Source organism: Rhagoletis zephyria, unplaced genomic scaffold (genome assembly GCF_001687245.7).
Source record: "Rhagoletis zephyria isolate East Lansing unplaced genomic scaffold, Rhagoletis_zephyria_1.1 Rzeph_scaffold_00039, whole genome shotgun sequence".
Lineage (NCBI taxonomy): Eukaryota > Metazoa > Arthropoda > Insecta > Diptera > Tephritidae > Rhagoletis > Rhagoletis zephyria.
Window position 1 is genome coordinate 184,724 of NW_016157123.1, and position 20,792 is coordinate 205,515.

The 20,792-nt window shown below is 36.6% G+C and overlaps 1 protein-coding gene across 1 annotated transcript in view; it reads right to left on the reverse strand.

Annotated features, from left to right (window-relative positions):
* The window catches only part of Psc (Posterior sex combs), a 35,308-nt gene that overhangs the window by 5,238 nt on the left and 9,278 nt on the right, over positions 1–20,792 (reverse strand). Inside the window, exons 2-4 of the mRNA XM_017620602.1 lie at positions 16,825–18,153; positions 13,157–13,247; positions 340–543 (exon numbers count right to left, since the gene is read on the reverse strand). Coding sequence (XP_017476091.1) covers positions 340–543; positions 13,157–13,247; positions 16,825–18,082 — 1,553 coding nt within the window. The 5' untranslated portion in view covers positions 18,083–18,153. The remainder of the gene's footprint in view (positions 1–339; positions 544–13,156; positions 13,248–16,824; positions 18,154–20,792) is intronic.

The following is a 20,792-nucleotide window of genomic DNA, read 5'->3' on the forward strand; positions in this document are numbered from 1 at the left end:
GATACGAGAAATCAAAATTATTCTCCAGATATAGCCTCCCAATGACTATTTTCCGTTTCCAAATCGAAGATGTGGCTCGTTGGTAAAAGATTTGGGTCGATTAAAAAGTAGGGTTGGGACTAACCCCATACCCAGTCGTGCAATCGTTTATACGGATACAAACCGGATACCCGGAATATTCCTTCCTCTTTGATTATCCGGATATTCAAAAAAGGTCAAGTATCAAACTAAACGAATAATATATAAGGAAATAAAACGGTAGTTTCAAAAAAAAAAAAATGTATTCGAAAACGCACTGACTTATCCACCTAACCTCGTGCATTGATATGCTGTACTTACTCTGTATCCGCAAACTCCAGCGACAATGACATATAGTCAGAAGGGCTAAAGATGAGATGCTCCGTATCATCACCACGTTGTTCAGGTGTCGCCATGGCAGCCTCTTCCGGACGATCTTTGTAGAAAGCGCGCTTGCGCATAAGTTCCCGCTCATAGAGGCCGGGTACAAGTTTGTAAACAATGGCCTGCAAAGTGGTATCAGGTCTGCAATAAAGGCAATTAAAGAAAAAATTATAAACAAGAGCAAACATATACTTTACATAACCTAAAATTAGTAGGTATAAGTATAAGACAATTTTAAACCTTTGCATGAACCTCATCAAATCAAAATTTCCAATTTATAGGAAGTCTCAGTTGAACGCAAAAAAGCTTTTTTTTAGTTTCCCTCTAGTATTTTATTCGAAGTATTTTACCGGCCTAGCCGACTTCCCTAAAGACGAATTCTATTGTTTCTCATTTTCTTTCATATAAATTGCTTCAGAATTTTTTTTCAACGACGAAAGACGGTTATTTTCAAACCAGACATTTGACTTTCTATTATAATAAGCAGGTGGCCCAAAACTGGCACCAGAATGAGGGTGATTCAAAAAGGATGGAAAGAGATATTTATAGATATTTTCAGACAATCCAAAGATTGTTTTAACAACCTTTAACCATGGCAGCGGGAAAGAGTGAACACTGGGTACCAATGAACCGAGTTCGGCCACGAATTGGCTACTCTTCTAATCTGTTCCTATGGAAACGCCTTTCTTCGAGACTTCTTAATGCGGAGTTGTTTTGTTATCCTTTGGCCGGAAAGGGCAAGAGCAACTTTCTATATAGAGCTGACGTCTGCTTACTAGCAGGTTTTCGTTTTTATCGGATCGGTCTGTCCACAGAAATGGAATTCCGCCTTTGCCTTAGAAATGATGAAACATCCGAGCACATTAGATACGCATTAGATAGAATAATACAACTCTCCTGGCTGAAAATAAGTATTAGAATAATTTCGGTTCTAGAATCATGTGCGTTCACACAGAAAGCCGAGCGGCGCTGAACTAAGCGAGGCGGAGCTTTTCTAATGGACACGGCTGAAAAGTTACTACACAAATTACCGTCATTAAAAATCGGCAAAAATATTTGCTCAATTTTATTCAAAATATTAGTTGTAAAATTCGTTTTCGTGTGAATAGTTTAATATCTCATTTGCAGCAGAATCGTGAAGCTGAACAATTAATAGAAAATTCAAAATCAAAAACTGCTTTACTTTCAGCTCCAAAACGCTTCCGAAAAAGCTTGCTGTATGAACACTTAAGTACAGCCACAGCAATTTGAAAGCTTCACTCAGCTCGGAACGGCTTCTCTTGGCTCGGCTCCGCTTTCTGTGTGAACGTACTCTAAAGTATTTTTGCCGCGCAATTTCGAAAAACTTTTGATTTTTTTTTTGGCCGACGAAAAAAGATCACGCTCCACAAATCTCTGATCATGCCCGTCCCTTTATATGGCGCGGAAACGTGGACGATGTCGCACAAAGATGAGAAGGATTTGGGGGCGTTAGGGAGAACAATTCTACACAAGATCTATGGCCCTGTTTGCGTGGGCGACGCGTACCGAAGAAGATGGAATGACGAACTGTAGGAACTTTTTAAAGACATGAACTTAGTTAAGCGCATACAAATACAACGATTGCGGCGCTTAGACATCTTGTACGAATTAGGGCATTCAATACCGGGGTCACGGGATTGTGGCTTCGGGATCCGGTGACGTTTACTGTTTTTTTTTTTTCAAATAAATTAATATATATACAGGCTTTTCCACTAAGGTGCATTATGCTCCGCATAAAGCCAAATGTGGCGACAATAAATCTATGTGGTTCCATTTTTTGATAGCTGAATTTATTGCTAAATTCCTAAATTGTGATAAAGTCGAAATCCCAAAAAATTTCGGGTTAAGAATTTTTCACATCCCGAAGTTCCGAGATTGTTGAAATGCTTCGGGATTAAATGCGGACGACGCTTGTCCCCGCTTGGGATGAACAACTGGAGTAAAACTGCAAAGGAGAGAAGCAACTGGCGAAGCTTTTTGATCTCGATGCAAACCGACTAACGGTTATAGTGTCAAATATGAAAGAATGATCAAAATACTTATTTTCCAAAAGTTTAAGGATTTTTGACGAGCTTTAATTTATTGTCATTACGGTAGTATGTTAGATTGGTAGGGACTGAGATCTGGTGGTTAAGTACTTGTAAAGGTTCAGTTAGTCTAGACTTAATTTACCTAGCGGAACTAACGCAATATATTTTTGTTCAGGAATTTTTTGATATGGCTTAAAAGCGGCAACAAAGTGACAACCAGCTAAAAAGGAAAATACAAAAACAAAATATTTTCTCTTCCGGCTAAGTTGACGTTTGCAATAATCATTGGCGATTTCCTACGTAAATATGTTAAGTCTAGACTAACTGAGCCTTCAAACTGAGCTTTAAAACAGTTCACTGACCATATTTCTAACGTCCACCAAAATTTCTTCTTCATCAATATCTTCTTTAACTGGAAAAATACTAGTGATGTGCTAAGTCGATACTTTTAAGTATTGATCGATACTCTGTACCGAAATATTTAGGTCTCTAAAAAAGCGCACATAGGCCAAAAATATGGAAAAACCGTTCAAGGAAGACTCGCTTATCAAAAGCCGAATGTAGGGGCAAAGAGAACTTTTGATATATGGGGGATTCACAAGGGTGTCGTAAGTGTTGTATTGTTGTATATCGTAAACTTTAAAAGCTTAAATAAATATTTTGTTTAGATAACTTGAAACCACAACCAACTATGCACTGCATAATATGACTTTAATGGTATATTGCGAGTCCCCTTGATATATTTTCAGGCATTTAAAGTTTACGACTTACAATAATACGCCACTTACGACACCGTTGTGAATACCCCAATTGTTTCAAATGAAAAATGTATATGTATATTAGGGCGGGTCGAAAATCTAATTTTTCTCAAATCCCTTGGTAATAGTGAAAATATATTGTATCATGAAGTCAATAACAAGCCTGCAAAATATTAGTATTTTATTTTAGTTGTAAGAGCCCGCGCATCGACCGAAAAGTGACCCACAGCACACTACTCGAATAAGACAAAATCTTGTTAAAAATTCTGGGTTCGGCAAAAAGGTTTGGTGCGTATTATTAGATAATCAATCCGTTTACGCAAAAGATAAAGTCAAATTTCATTTCTCGCAGCCCTTTAGCTTATGGTTAATCCCAAGGTTATCTGTTTTCAATAAAATTTGAATTGTTCTCTTGATAATTGCACTGGCCTATAGTCAAAAGATTTAAAGAACAGCTTTAATATTGATGGCGTGCATTTAGGTCGCTGGTTCCAAATATTCTAATATTTTTTTAATATTAGCAATGGTTTGCGAATTTTTGCAAATTTAGGAACAATTTCGGTAAGTCTAATAGAAAGCCATTATTTTCCCATCATCGTGGAAAAATTTTGTTTATGCAGATGAGAATGGAAACACTGAACAGGCACAACTTCTATAAACGCTAATTACTTCGCTCATGTTTATACATACAATATAAAAATTGCAAATATAGGAAAATGACAAAAAAATTTGTTCAACATTTTTTTTTTATTTTAAAATAATTTGTTTATAATCTGAACGATTTTCATCATATTATTATCATAAATCAGTAACAGTAAGTCTCGCCTTCAATTTGTTAATTATAACGTACCGATCGAGTAACATTTACCAAAGTTATATCGAAAAACTTAAGTGGATCTCCAGTTTTTTTCTAAAAAAAATTCTCTTCAATTGTATATATAACCTTTAAATAAATTCAAGCTGAATGCAAAGCAATATCGTCCAATTGGAGAGTCCTCAAAAGGATTTCCCAGAATATGTTAAATACTATTGCTTTTACCTACAGTCACATTTTCACATCATGGAATTAACTAAAACTAGTATCGCCCCGTTGTCGAAATTCGACCACTTCACTTTTTTCACACACTTTTTCATTTTGCCAGGGAAGTGTTTTAGGCCCACCAGCACCTGTTAATCGTCTAGCTCGCTTACACATACTGTTTGGTGGAGTAATATACATTCTGTTAAATAATTTAAAAATTCATAGATGGTGAAACCAAATCGGGCACCTACCGGAAAATAATACCTTTCGAACAAAAGAAGAATCATCCAAATTGGTTGAGAAACATAGGAGCAGTAGGGAGGAATAGATTTGTATGGGATTTCGTTAGCGTATTAATATATAGATAGTTATGTATATCTAAACACTTATTGCACGTCCCCTACTTTCATATAAAAGCAGAATTAGAGACCGCGAACAATTTTCAAGACTGCATAAATGGACTTAAAATGGGCGTTTCTCACCCTAATTGTATTATGTTAATGTATGTATGTAAATACTTATATGCTTGAAACTACTATTAACTTATCAAACGATTCCTAATATTTGAAAATACTTGTTTGACTTGATTCACCACAATCTTGAAAACTAACCAAATCGGCGTGACCAAGTCCATGGCCCACTTAATATTATATAAACATCCGAAAACATTAGAACGTTTAAATAAATCTCGTCTCACTTTTTTGAATTTTTCACTTCAAAATGTATATGTACATTAGACTGCATCACCAAAAAAATTGCGGTTTTTCCGGAGGGATTACAAAGTTTATTATATTTTAAGACGTCCGCCAAAATATTTCGGAAAAATATTAAGATTTAAGCGAGCTGGACCGATTTGAAAATACCTCCAGAAATGGAGTTTTTTATGAATATAAATAGTTTCTTAAAAAACTTTCTGAAAAAAGTCCTCCAGATGACAAAACAGATTAGGATTCAAAAATCTGCATAAAAATCGGTATTGAAGTATTGCGTACCGACAATTCAGCACATCACTAAAAAAATACGGATAAAACTGTTTTCATTTTGCTTGCGTACATTGAGCAGAATCAACAATTTTCTGGCTCTCCTGAACGTTTGCGATTTTTTGAGTTCTGACTGTTTTTGATTAAGAGTGCGATAATAATTAAATGGAAAGTATGTACATACATACTCAATTCCATTGCCACTGGGTAATTTTTGTACTTTTCGTGGACTGTTAGCGTGAAATAAATGTGTACATGTATGTATTTCAAACTAATCATTAAAATGTTGTAATTAATTTGAAAAGTTTTGAGAAAAAATTGATTCGATTTGTCTTAAACACCCCTAACTTAACCTAAAATAAAAAATAAAATAAAAAATCGTTGAAACGCATAAAGTCAATACGTATCCATCTCTTCCGCCAGTCTCAAACAAATCTTGAAAGTCAATGCCCTGATAATCCAAACAGCTATAAAGTTTTGAAAACCTCGTTTAATAGCATAGCTTTCGCCCCATTCAGAGCGGACAAGCTACAGACATACAGTGACTCAAACAAGTGGCCACGACCACTTGTTGATTTATTTTTTTTAATAATAATAATATCGTCACCTGAAATGCAAAAAGACGTAGCAAACATCGTCGCTGAAATACAAAACGTCGTAACTAATAAAAAATTCAAAATTCAGTTTTTGATTTATATGATGGATTTCATCGAATTACAATTACCATCATGATACAAAAAAGAAAGTAGTTCCATTATCACTTTTTCCTCGCCATATTAACAACCTGACAATTAAGCAGATTGTGACATTTCGTGCTACCATATCCAATTCTAAAATCCTTCAAATCGTATTATAAATTGTTTGTTTATTTAAAGCATTTTGTTCTTAGAATCAAAATTTGAACAAGCAAGCGGTCTTTCGCTGGATATGGTTCGGTTATTTGTACAATGATTTTGGGTTATTTTGTTCACACGCGTAACCCAAATAAAAACACTAAATTGTTAATAAATTCGGGGTGGAATATGCACTTTTTTGTAAAAAATACTGTGTAGCCGGAGTTGGGCAGTTTAAGGTTATTTTTTTCTAATTGCGGCCGAAATAAATCCTGTGGTTGGCGTAACCCGAGTTTACATTTCCTGGCATAATGCTAATTTTACCCCATTTTCAAATGGCTACCCAGCGGTCAGAGAGGTGAAGGGTGACTTGACTTAAAGCTTGGACCGTTCTCTTTCCACTGGGTGTAGTCGTCAATTTTGTTTCACACCCCCTCCAATATTGAACAGTAAATTATATTTAAGAGATTCGCAAGCTACCATAAATATGTATATCAGAAACAATTATCTTCGGTATAGAAAACGGTAATAGTCCTGGCTAGATACATTGCAAAATAATGAGATGACAAAAGGGCACAATTTTTATAATACTTACATATACATATGTATATGTTTACTAAAATTTAATTAATCTAAAAATAAAGTCTTGGGAAGTGGTCATCGTATGAAGTGTAAAACTTAAATATTTTTAAGATAAGATTTGAATTACTTTTAAGCGATAAAGGTTATTAGAACTATTTTGTACATATCTAATCCCAAATTTGTGATATAAAATCTCCTTTACCAAAAAACTTAAATTGGGTAACGTCGCTTCGAATTCTTAACAATTTAGCAATTGCCAAAAATCTGCTTTTTAATCAAACAGTTGTTTAGTGAAACTACCTTCTTTTTTGTAACATGATGCCCACATCATTTTATGAAAAAAATAAAAAAATATTAGTCACGACTTTTTCCATTTCAGTTACGATGTTACGTCTTTTTGCATTTCAAGTGACGATATTCACAATGTTTTTCAAGTAAATTTTATTATTATTTTTTTTTTATAAAAATATTGTCCAAGCTTTAACTAAACCCATATAATTAAATCAAAGCTTCAAACTTTATACACAATTTAGAAAAATTAAACAAATATTCATACAAATTTCAAACCTTTTAATTTGAATCTTTACAACATTTTGGGAGTGCAGTTTTGTTGCCCATACAATTTTAGTCCAATGAAATGCACGTTTAAAGCGGCTAAAAAATTGCATTGATTTTTGATAATTTTTTGGTTGAATTTTCCTAAATTTTTTATAAAGTTTGATAGTTTCATTTATACATATGGGTTTGGTTGAAGCGTTTACAATGTTTTAAAGAAAAACAACAAAACAAAAAATAACTTGGTCACTTGTTTGAGTCACTGTATGTATGAATGAAGAATATGTACATTTGTACCTTCTAAGCTTGCGACGAGTGCTTTGTATCCGGCGGGGTGATAACTAATGTATTCAAATGTAATGTAGTGTGAAAAAGTTTATGCCTTCTCGAGAATCAAACGAATCTGCTAAATGCATGGCATTGAAGAACGCAAGTGTCAGTCTATGATTATTCAGGTATGTATAGATATGTATGTAAGTACATACATATGTATGAATACATACATATATGTATATGTATATAATAAGTACTACGTCGGTATGTAACATAAGTATTTCGCCCTTCCTAATCACAAATATTTCAGCAATGTTTCATTTGAGTACCGCAGCATGTATTTGGCTAATGCAAAGCGCAAATAAGCAAATGCTGTTCGCACAGCAATTCGTACATTTGTATCTATGAATGTATGTATGCAGGTATGTCTACATATGCATATGGATGCATGCACTGGGTACATAAAAAAGGCATCAAAGATTTTTCTGACGACGTCAATGGTGAGATCAGTGCACGGACTTCACCACTTTATTGATAGATCTACTACCTTTTTAGCTGTATTTAATTTTCTACCATTTTTACCAACAAAGGCTAAAAATCGACCAATATTTTTTGGAGAGAATGCAAACAGATTTAAATCAAAGCAGTGTATATGTACATATTTTGCCATCGAACACACCTATAATAAAAATGAAAAGTTAACTCTGACCATAACCAATTTAAAAGTGAAACAGCATCTCTATCAGCTAATCGTACATTTTTGTTAGAAAATGACAAACGAAAGGTCCGCAAAGTCCAAGCATTTAAAATCTAATTAAAAAAAGAGGTGGAGAGTAGGCCGTGATCGAATCCAATGCAAGTAAAAATTGTTTGTGATATTACGGCATTTGGTAGCGAGTTCGCTCTTTCAATTGAAATAGTATTTAAGAGAACACAGCTGTAATTTTATTTCATTCTATTCGCAACGAATTTCGTTCGATCACGAATTCCGGGATTCGGCCCCCGCTTTATGTATAAAATATACAATCAAAAAAATACAATATTTCCCAAGGCGAATCATAACAAATACATACATCATTTTGTGGTAACATCATCTTATATAAATTCGCCTTGATTTATCGCATATGAGTAAAAACTATCTAATACTGTGTCTTCAGAAGTCGAGAGACTGACCAGGGCAGCTACCAATAGTAGGTGTGTAAACCTTTACACCTGCCGTGTATCGCGATCACTCTGGCCACGGCTCGATGAACGAAGAACAAGGAGTCTATTAAGGCTTTCAAAGTCAAACGTCAGGCTTCTCACAGGAATACTAACGGGACACTGGACCATTGGCCACATGGCCGCCAGGTTCGGAGCCCCGCATAATGATTTCTGTAGAAGCTGCAGGGATGAGGAGGAGCGAGAATTCGTCCAGCACTTCCTTTGCGAGTGTCCAGCACTTCGAGGAAAACGCCTCAAGTTTCTTGGGGACCACTTCTTCGAGAATCTGGATATCTTGGGGAAAGCTCCTCTGGAGCTCACAATGGGCCTCTGCGGCCTCCGAGTGAACTCTTATTCAGAGCTGCCCGTTTAACCTAACCTAACCTATATAATACTGTTTCTTTTAAAAAAGCTACCAACTTCTACCATTTTTTGTATGTGAAATCTACCACTATTTATTAGTGGATTTCCGTACACTGGGTGAGACAACGTACCAACAACAATGTTGTCGTAGCGGATGGTAATGGTGATGCTGTTGCTGATGGCAAGCGACGTGGCGGGTGACTTTATCAGCTTGAAAAAGTTTAAAAGAATGGAGCGAAACGAGTGAGTGTCTGTTGCCTATTGTCGCTGCAGGAATCTCGGTAGCAATGACGACAGACAATACACCACATTGCATTTCGAATTCAACGCACATTCGATATAACAGCACAACAACAACAACGTAACAATGATAACGCAAGCAAGTAGATGGTAAAAATGGAAAAGCATAAAAAAGAAAATCAAAAAATGTAAATAAAACAATAAACAATGCCTGCAGCACTCCGCCGACCCACAGCAAGCAGTGGCAGCGAAATGGAAATACGGGCAGCAGGCAGAGTGCGTTTGAAAAGCAAACGTGAGAGCGTAGCACTACCAGCATATACACAACGGCGAGTTTTTTATAAACATTTTCCTTCTTTCCATTCATTCTTGTGCATAGCTTTTTGCATTCATGCTTTGCTTGCACCTTCGTCGTTTCGTTTTGGGGTTTTGCCACTCCAACTTCATATTTCTGTTATTCTCATTAAATCTGTTTCGCTACATTTTTATGTTCGCTGCTTTCGGTTTTTTTCTACTCGGCACTTTAAGGTGTTGAAACACAACTGAGAATGGAGTGACTTCACCTAGTGCGCGTTGTTGCTTGAAACGAGCTGGGAAACGAACGGAATCTGTAGGAAACGGCACATTAACTTTGGAGCAGCTCACTTTACTGGTTCGTAGATACGAGACTTGCAGCTGTGCTCGCAATGCAAAGGCCAAATTGTGACGGCCCCAACGCTTCTGTAATACCACATACACATACATACATACATACCTATACGTAAGTGCATGCCGTCGGCAAATCGAAGCGAAACCCCGCCCGCCGGTTAATTGTGAGTGTTTATTGCGCTGCATGAGGCATCGAAGAAACATAATGACGACGCTTCAGTGGCAGGGTAACGTTGTCGGCAACAAGGGCACAAGCAGCAGACACACGAAATTCCCTACCAGAAGAAGTAAGGGTATGCTCGCAAGACAAAAAGATAAAAATAAAAGAAATAAAAAGAAAAAACACGCGATTCAACTGAAATTCACTTAATTGGCATTTTGATTATGTTTCCGGAGAGCGGGATTTATTTTTCCCTCCAAGGTAAACTGTCGTTTGTGCGCGAACGACTTATTCCTTTATTTTATTTTACTTTATTTTTTTCTTTTCCGTTGCTTTCACGTTCTTTTACTCCTGGCGAACATCGTCCCTGTTATTTTTGCATTACAACACACACGCCGCCTGCTAGCAAGCCACAGCCACACATGCCACATTACATGGTTGTAGATGCCGTTAATCAGATGATATCAGCAAAAAAAAACGAGCTTGTCCCGGAATTGCCAAGCTGAAGGGGATGCAATGCAGTGTTAAGATTTCGGCGTTGAAAAGAGGGTGAGTTCGCGCACAAGTAGTTTTTGGATGAAATATTTTCTGTCAAGATGAATGAGGCGCGTATTTTATCTACTACCGGACAGGGAAGACGTTGGATCAAGGAAGAACCAGAGAACAAAATAAAATTCGAATTGAAATAATTGGACGGATTAATAAAGCAAAAATAAATGTATGTATGTATGTAGTTAGCTTGAATTAAATGTGCATGGGAACATTTGAAGATACGAATTGACATAGAAGCTTACGAATATACGTGCATTAGGGTGGATCTCCAATAAAAGATGCGGTTTTTCCACTGGAATTATAAAATATATTACATTTTAAGATTTCCGCCAAAATATTTCGGAAAAATGTTATGTTATGTTATGTTATGCCGATTTTTGAAGGTATTTTCAAATGTTTTCAGCTCACGTAAATCATAATACTTTTTCAAAATATTTTAGCAGAAACCTTACACCCAAATTAATAATGTCACTTTATAGAGCTCTTTAAATCTTTTTTATTTTTTATAAATATAAGAATTAATATATAATAAAATGTATAATTACAACAGAAAAATAGTGATTACTTTATAGTAGCAACTCTGCAGTGATTATGTATGTATGTACGTTAGAGTGCATCACTGTCCATACAAAGAAAAAATCGGTATTGTTTTCACTTCGGAATTATGCAATATATAATATTTTAAGGACGTTTTAAGCTTATACTCTTCGAAGGAGTTGATTTTTTAGAAAAAATTTCAAAAAAAAAAGTTAATTATATATATTTATGAAAAACTTTTTGGGAGATATTTTCAAATCGGTCCAGCTCATGTAGATCTAAATATTCTTCCGAAACATTTTGGCATAAGTATTAAAATACATATAATAAAGTATACAATTCAGGTGGAAAAACAAGAACTTTTTTTCACGAGGCACCTTAATATATGTACATATGTATCTCAGACATAGGGAAAGTACAAAAACTAGATGTGTTACTGAAACCGGGCAAGCCGGGTTAGTTTGAAGTGGCTTCCACTGGCCACACTAGCACAGAGTGCGGGATATTTGCATAACAAGTGTTGTAACGGTCTACAACGTTAGGGAAAATACTTCCCACGTATATATTTTTTACACACCCAAGTTTAAACGCCATACTTGACAACATGCATCTTTTTGAGCGCAATTGGCCCATCCTTTGCAGCGTGTTGCTTGGATAAATAAGCAATTGCGAGATGGTGGCACCAGACGCCGCAGCAGTATTTGATCAAGGCCGTGACCTAGGGCCTTAGCACTGCTAGAAACAGCATCGCGCCACCTCCCGACGATCGGTACATGACGGTAGGAGGTTTGGTGAGTTAAACTTTCACATTGACAGTTTAAGATATTGGGGTCAGGCTTTCCATGTTTAAACCTCGTAAAAAAATAAACACATTGAGGGTCAACTAAATAGAAAGCTTACATTTTATTTATAAAAAAGCAGTTACTTGTTCTGAAAATTTTAAATTTGGTTGGAAATCATTTGCTTCGTCTCAACGAGACATTAACTAATATATATAGGTAACTACCCAATTTGCCAAACGACGTCGTAACGACTCCCCTGCAGCCCGCAAAAACGATATACCAGCGAACTGCAAAACGATGCTCAAAATTTATACCAGATTTAAAGTAAAAGTACAGTTTTATACCAAATTTAAAAAAACTTCATACCCACAAATTTTATTTTTTTATGAATAAGGCCAATAGAGTGAACTGTACCTTTATAAAAAAAATATAAAAAAATAAAAAATTATATGAAGAATATTATGAATACTGAAAAAAAGATGTAGGCGGCTCAGTTTTCTGAGTACAAGTGTACATTGTGGATTCCATATTCTGTCATAATAAAAAATTGTCATAATCAAAACGGTTTACTATACAAATGACTGACTTTTATTTATACTTAGATATATAATAATGTGGGCGTGGAACTTGTCCAACCCAGACCGAAGGTTCCTCAAAAAACTCGTGGGTTCGAAGAAACCGATTCGTTTTGAGTTCACCCAAATGACTTCCCCAGACCAACGTCGCAACGACTTCAATTCGATGAGAAAAAACAACGTCGGAACGATGTTGAATTTTGTATGGAAAAAACGACTTCGTTTCGAGTTCACCAAAACGACTTCGCCAGAGCGACGTCGCAACTACGTCATAACGACGTCGTCTTCGCCCTGTGGCAAATTGGGTATTCACACAAAGACTTTGAAGCAATTTCGTCCTCCCTTCTAAAGCTCGAAGCATTCGGCCTGGATTTCATGGCCATCTCTTTTACTTTACAAAGCTAATAGCCATTTAATTGCAGGCAAAGAATAATACAAAATTTTTACTTAATTTAATTTGTAGCACAATTTATCGTAAAACTTTATTCTCTATTAAATTTTTTATCACCCACATAAATGCCTTATACTAAAAACACATACATACATGCGCGTTTATATATATAAATGTGTCCATACCTACATACATACATATGTACATACATAGTTATGTATAAATAATATGGCAAGCAATGCCTACTCACTTGATATTTGGCTTGGCCGTGTTTATCATCATTTCACAGCGTGGGCAGTACTGCTCCGTCCGTAAATGTTTGATCAGGCAACTATGACAAACTGTAATGAAGAGAGAAGAAAAATAAATTAATTATAACATTGCTTTCATGTATGTATATTAGGGTGGTCCTTAAATGTAGGAAGCAAATTTTTTACATCTGATTTCCTAAGCCTCAACCCCTGCGTCGATGGATCTAAGTATAGCCGAAGATATCATATATGAATTTTGGGCTCGTTTGGGGTCGGTTAAGACGTGTCGCAGAGGGGTCAAAGTTCAGATTACCGTATGAAGACGTCTTAACCGACTCCAATCTGGACCAAAATTTATAAGTGATCTCCCCAACTTTAGTAGTATCGAAAAATATTTTTAATTTTTTTGGGGCCATAGAGGCATCTGGATTTTGACCCCTTTGCGACACGCCTTAACCGACTCCAATCGGTTATACTATGTGATATCTTTGACTATGGAGTATCGATTTTGAGTATTAGATGAAAAAAATATTTAATTTTTTGAGTCTCTATAGAGGAATCTGTACTTTGCCCCCTGTGCGACACACCTTAACCGTCTCCAATCGGGAACACAATTTATATGTGATATCTGTGGATGTGGTATTACCGATTGAGGGGCTGAGACTGAAAAAAATCGTTTATTTGATTTTTCAAGGACCGCCCTAATGTGAATAGATTAGGAGGGCTCTCATTTTTCGAGTTTAATAGAGGTTACAAAACGTTTGAAAGTTTCATCTATTACTTAATATCATTTCTGATCTAAGGGCTTCAGGAGTCAGGAGAATTCGGTTAGGCTTTCACTGACAATTGTATACGATTGGACTTAGAAGCTATATATAAGTCCGCGTTTAGGAAAGGCAAGCGGGTATCATGGATAAACTTCTGCTAGAAAGTGGAATGCCGCCATGAATTGTCGAGATTTCGACGTTTCTCGCTAGGAATCCTGTTCTACCTTTCCGCTAGAGAGCAGTAGGGAGTCACTTGGGTTACTGAACCAGTGATCGAGCATGAAATCGGAGGGTCTCAATCACCTAAATTTATTGAGCGAATCGTTGCCTTCTATGGGCTATCAACTCAATCAACCCCTGCAAGGTTCTGGCCCCCGGGGCATCATATTTGTTCAGCTAAAAAATTCAACGCGGGTGTGGTGTTGCTAGCCTGCCGCCATTTACGCGAGCTTTTGAAGCAGGAGATAAGTCCCAAAACTTTGGAGGGTGTGAAATTAAATTTTTGTACCGAAGATATGCGGTACGTCCTCTAATTTTTCCGCCTAAGCATTTCAGACGAACAAATCTTTTACTATTCCTTTCAAAGACCCTTGAGATTTTGATTGAGATTCAATCAGCATGCTCTCGCAAAAGGACCATGTGGCCGAAGCCTTCTTAATATCGAGGACTCTTTTAAAAACAACCTGCCTAAGACCTTGTCAGTTTTATCCATTGCATGCTATGTGACAGAACCGTCGGAATATAGAGGGGTAGCGCATCTATCCAGAACACAGTGAGTCTAGGGGAAATTCTTTCACTATGTATATATATACGTCTAGCTCAGCTCAGTAAGCGCTGGACTAAAGCATTGGAATGGACGTGGCTAAGGCCCTTCAGGCTTTAAGCAATTTAAGTTTTATGTGTCGGCGTGAGCGATTAGAGCCATAAAGCCTAAAATGCTGGCATGGAGATCTATTTTAAAACATTCAGGCCACGAGCAGATCGAAGATGGTCTAAGGATCGCTTTAAGTTAAAAAAAATTTTAGTTCTCCATACTGGTGGGTACGTCCGATTGAACATTAAACCCATACTGTAACATCTGCATGGTAGATGATGAGGTTGAATAATCTGATTTTATCTGCCCAGAATTCGGGACGTCAAGACTTAAACACCTTAGCGTTAGCGCTCTTTGTACTATTGTAGATCAATCGGGGCGACTGTGAAATCTCAAGATTCTTATGGCCGATAATCAATAAGAGTCGCACTGAAGAATTGGTGACGCCAAACAAATCTGCATTAAGGGTTCTTGCCGGCCTCATCATAAGACACTGTGCTATAGCACTTTGGAGGGCGAATAAATTTTTTTTTTTTTTTGCAAACGACATACCAACCAGCACCCTCTTAAGAAGTTGTAGAGATGAGGAAGAGGGATCTCATTTTTGTTGTTGGTATTTCCGACAGGGTAGCAGTGTGATGTAATGTGGAACGATTTTCCGTCATCCCTTGTCAAATTTGGTTTGTAGACAAACCGGTTTCGGCGTTGTGCCATCTTCAGTGTCATTTTTCGTTCGGATCGATTCACTACTTCTTGTGTCAATGACCAGTTCTTCAGACAAGGGCACTCATAGAGAGAATTCACAATGGGAAAGTCTGCTACCAAGTGGAAGTACGAGTTATTCGTACTATCTTACTTCTGATGAAGTTCCGGGAGTAGTCGCTTGCGGAAATTTTTTGCGGACCTGCAGAGTCTATATATGTATAAACGTCACCGGTCGATCCTCTCCCCTTGTCCCCATCCCCATTTGACTCCTCTCCCAATCCTTATATGGTATCACAAAGACTACTTTTTATTTCGAGTCCAAGTATGTAAGTAGTAGTGGCAGCCATGCAACCACAACTAACCTAATCTTCTTTATACGAGCTGCCCTACAGCCCTAAAAAAAAAAATTAAAAATGAATTTGCTCATGACCTACATACAGTTACGGTCAAAATAATAGAATCAAGATTCAAAATGATGCTATTGGCAACTTATCTTTATCTTTTTTTTCTGTTAATAATTTTCATTTAAAATATCGGTCGACCTATATGAGATACCACATACTTAAACAAAAGTTTCAAAGCTTGTACAAATTTCAAAAAAAAAATTAATCGAACTTAAAAAAATTGTCATCAAAATTTAAAAGTTTTTAATCAGAATCTTAAGAACATTTTCGGGTATGCAGTTTTGTAGCTCAATCAATTTTAGTATAATAAAGTGCAAATTCAAGTCGCTAAAAAATATCGTTGATTTTTTAATTTTTTTTTTGCAACGGGTGTTCCGCATTTTCTTCCATATAAAAGAAAGTTTTGTTCATGCGTTACATGGAAGAAAACTAGCAACACCCTCGACAAAAAAATTCTAAAAAATCAACGGTAATTTTTAGCGACTTCAAACTTGCACTAAAATTGAATGGACTATAAAACTACATACTCGAAATCTTGCTAGAAAATCTAATTTAAAAAAAATCAAATTTTTAATGAACAGTTTTTTAAGTTTAATTAGTTTTTGTGAACTTTGTGCAAGCTTTGAAACTTTTATTTATGTTGTATCTGATATATGTATGTAGGTCGACCCATTTTTTTAAATAAAATTATTAACAATAAATAAATAAAGGTAAGTTGCCAACAGCATCATTTTGAATCTTGATTCTATTACTTTGACCGTAACTGTATGTAACAGTAATAGCCACCCAATACGCCAACTAAACGTATGTTGCTAAGTGAAATAGCAGCTATAAAATAATTGCCAGTTAATTTCACCAATAAGCTACTCAAGGACATCGACGACATGCTTATTGAAAAATCAATTCTCATTTTCCCTCCTAAAGCACTTCATAAATCTTAGTTAATTTTATTAGGTCTGTAGGTAGGTAGTACTTACATGAATGCAGGCACTCAACAATGGTTGTGGCATCGATAAGGTAACCATTGCACAAGTGACAAATTATATGCGGATTCATGACGCTCAATAGTACTTTACGCGGCTTATCGACAATCAGATTATCCACAGACGCATCGTCGGTGGGAACGAGTGCGTCAGCAGCAGCAGCAGCAGCATTTTTGTTGTTGGCTTCCGCCAGCGTCGTAGCTGTATCCTTGCGATTTGTTGAGGACGTTGTCATTGTGGGAGGTGCCGATGTTTGATTAAGCGTCGATGACGTTGCTTTTGTTGTTGTTGGAGATGTTTCCTCCACCTTGACGATCACTTGTGGATCGCATTCCTCCTTTATTTCCACACTATCTTGATTTATAGTCGACATATTTGTTGTTGCTTTTGCAATTGTTGCGTCTGCTGCTTTAGCTGCTGGTGTTGAAGTGACACCATTACAAGTAATGGTCGGCAAGGCCAACGGATCCACAGCTGGCGAGGAAGGTGGTGGTGGCGGCGACGAACTTGTAGCAGTCGAGGATGTCGACGATGTTGCCGTTGTCGGCTTAGTCGTCGGTGATTTAGTGTTGCAATTAGTTCGCGCAGACGACAATTGTGACGACGTGCCAACAACACTGCTACTAGGGGGCGAGCAGAATTGCGCCTTGTTCACGCTATTTGGAAGTGCGCCATTAACGGTAGCCGGAGTGGTTGTTTGGGTGAAGGACAACTTTGTTGTTGCGTTTGTTGTTGTTTGTTTTTGCATATCATTGGTTTTGGCCTTCATGACACTGTTGGTATTTTTGTTCGTTGGTTGTTGGTTTTGTTGTTGCTGTTCCTGCTGCTGCTGCTTCATTTGTCGCGCACTTCCCATTCCCTCGAAGCTCATGCCACCCCCATTGCTGTGCTGCATTGTCAACTTATGGTTGCTGTTATTGTTGTTATTGTGACTTTGCTCAAATTTGCCATTGGCATTGTTGTTGCTGTTGTTATTACAATTGTTGATCTTGATGCTATTGTTGTTGTTGTTGTTGTTGTTGTTATAGTGATGCTTATTCTTGCTGGCCATACTGGTGGCCGTGCCACTTCCATGCAGTGCGCGCGAAGGTGAACCTTGTTGTTGCGAGGACACCGTTGCGCCGCGGTAAGGTGGCGAGGTTTTATTTCCTCCTGCTGTTGCTGTTGTTGTCGTTGTCGTTGATGCGGCTGGTGACCGTGTGGGTGCTGGTGTGGTGCCCACCACCGACGTCGCTCCAGGCACTGGTGGCATTGTTGCTCGATATCACACACACACACACACACACAAACGAGCGTGAATTCACCAACAAGCGAAAAAATTCACTGCAAATAAAAGAGAAAAATAAATATGTTAGAAAATGCGAGTGAAAAAGTTGAATTCACATATTCGAAGGACTGGACCGGATGAGTGGAATAATTAAAGAGGAATAAAATGTTTTTGGAGTTGTTAAACACACAGCCATATATATGTATGTACATACATACATTCGTGCAGACAACCATATGCTCTGCATTAGCTTATGGAATTTATATAAAATCTGTGGGGACGTTAATAAATTTTAATTTTTGAGGCACTTTAGAGGGCGAATGTATTTTTATTTTTTTTGCAAAGGATGGTTTACTTCAAAGTGCAGCACACTGAACTAGCTAAGCTAGTGGCTGGCTTTAAAACCTGAAGGTAACTACTGTGTTTTTTTATTGTACACAATAAATTCTTTTAAGCAGAACAACACTATACAAAAAAGGACAAATACTGGAAGACATTTTTAGGGTTTTTTGCAGGGGACATAAAATAAGAAAAAATATTTTTTTTTAGTCAAATCAAACAAAATTCTTTTGAATTCCCTTGATAAAACGAAAACCCAATATCTACAACAAAATTTTTCTTGGTCCTCCTGAAAAAACCTCGTTCTTGCGAAATTTTCCAAATGGTTCATAGATGTAACGAAGAAATTATGAACTCGCCAAAAATCATTAAAGTTTTGCTAATAGAGGCAGCTTACTGATGCTGGTATGTACATTAGGGTGCCCATCGAAAATGCTTTTTTTTTTTGAAATTTCAAGACGCTACCCCCTAATTTTATTCGCTTTTTATTAGAAATATTATTGCCTATTTTTAAACATTTTTTAAAGGTCATTTAGAGGTCGCGATCTGTCGATTTAAGACAGAAAATACGATTTTGTAGATTTATGAGTTTTTGAATGACTATTTTTGATTCGATTTCAAAGAACGAATATGATCTGAGAAGAGGATATATAGGCCTTTAAAATGGTATATAATAATCTATTGTCGTACTAGGCTTGACCTTTGAGTTTTTTGGAATTACCGTTACGTTGGTGGAGTGCGTGGTTTTTAAAAATTATCGATGGTCAAAATTAAAAAAAAAAAAATAGGAGAAATATGGGTATTTTTTTTAATTTCCCCGATAAAAAATCCCAACAAGCCTAGTCCGACAATAGATTATTATATACCATTTTAAAGGCCTAGATATCCTCTTTTTCATCCACAGGAGAACAGAAACGTCCCTAGTTCCTCCTTATCTGGGGATAACTATTAAGGGGGTCCTTTCCAACGCCAGGTCATCAGCCACGCAGTTTCCCGCGACGTCACTGTGACCCGGCACCTAAACTAGCCTTATTAAGAAGTACTCCGACGCGATCGAATCTGAGAGGTCAGACATTACTTTACCGATTTCGAGGCCCCCATCACACCCTTTAGCAGTGGGTCTACCGCTTTCTTGAAGGCAACTATTTCTACCTGAAAGACATTGCAGAAGTCCGGAAGCCTGGATTTAGTTTTGGTGGAGAGTTTCCGACAGAAGAAACCTTCACCCACCCTGTCCCCAAGTTCGATCCGTCCGTGAAGATGTTTACTACTCCTTCTTTTAGTAATCCCGCCCTACCCAGTCCTTTCATGGAGGAATATAGGTAGAGAAGGAGCTTCTAGGAGCCCTTTAGGAGGCGCTGTAATCTATGTGTTTAAAAAAAAAATAAAAAAAATAAAGTGCTTAGTATATTTAAGTAATATACATTTTTGTAAATCTAACATAGTATTTACCTTTAATAGATTTGTAAGTTTAATTTATCAGCTCCTGTTTTTGACAACAACAGAGGGCGCTAGCGTTAGAAAACTTCTGAGGTACAAGTATTGAACGAAAAAGCGACTTTTACTGTGTTACAAAAAAAAAGTGTCAAACATTAATTTTTTAGTGTATTACTTTGAAACTTAGCAGTTTTTTAACTACTAAACGTACATAAAACAGAAACAACTTTTAAGCGATTTCAAAAAAAGAAGAATGTTATCAATTCGTCGGAATATTTTTTTTTTATATGTTGCGGCATAACTTTGGACCACGTTAACCGATTTCTATAATTCTTCTAATTTTTTTCAAAGGGGCTCCTCCATTGTGCGACTTTTTAACAAGTTTTGACTATTTTTCTTTTGTTTATTAAATGTTTATAATTTTTTTTTACTTTATAAAAGTATAGCTCACTATCTAACAAAATTAAGTAAAAATTGTAAACGTTAACAAAAGTTCATCAAAATCGCAACAAAATAAAAAAAAATCTAGGTGTGCGGTTTGGGTAGCCCATTAAATTTGAGTATAACAAAGTGCAAGTTTGAAGTACATAGCTGGAACTAACCGTTGATTTTTGCAATTTTTTTTGCACACGGTATTGTGCATTTTTGCCTTTTATAAAAAATTATAAAAATGGCAAAAGTCAACGGTTAGTCCTAGCCACTTCAAACTTGCACTTTAATACCAATTTTATTTATAAAAACTCGATTTTTGGCGGTATTTTCAAGGATGAGCAACATCCATTTAAGAGAATTTTTAAGTGAGAGCCTGTAAGTTATGTTAAGTTAGCATAATCAGACCATAAGCCTTAATATTTTTCCTAAATGTATTTTTTTTAGATTTCCGATGGAATATCAGTACCGTTTTTTTTTTTTTATGGAA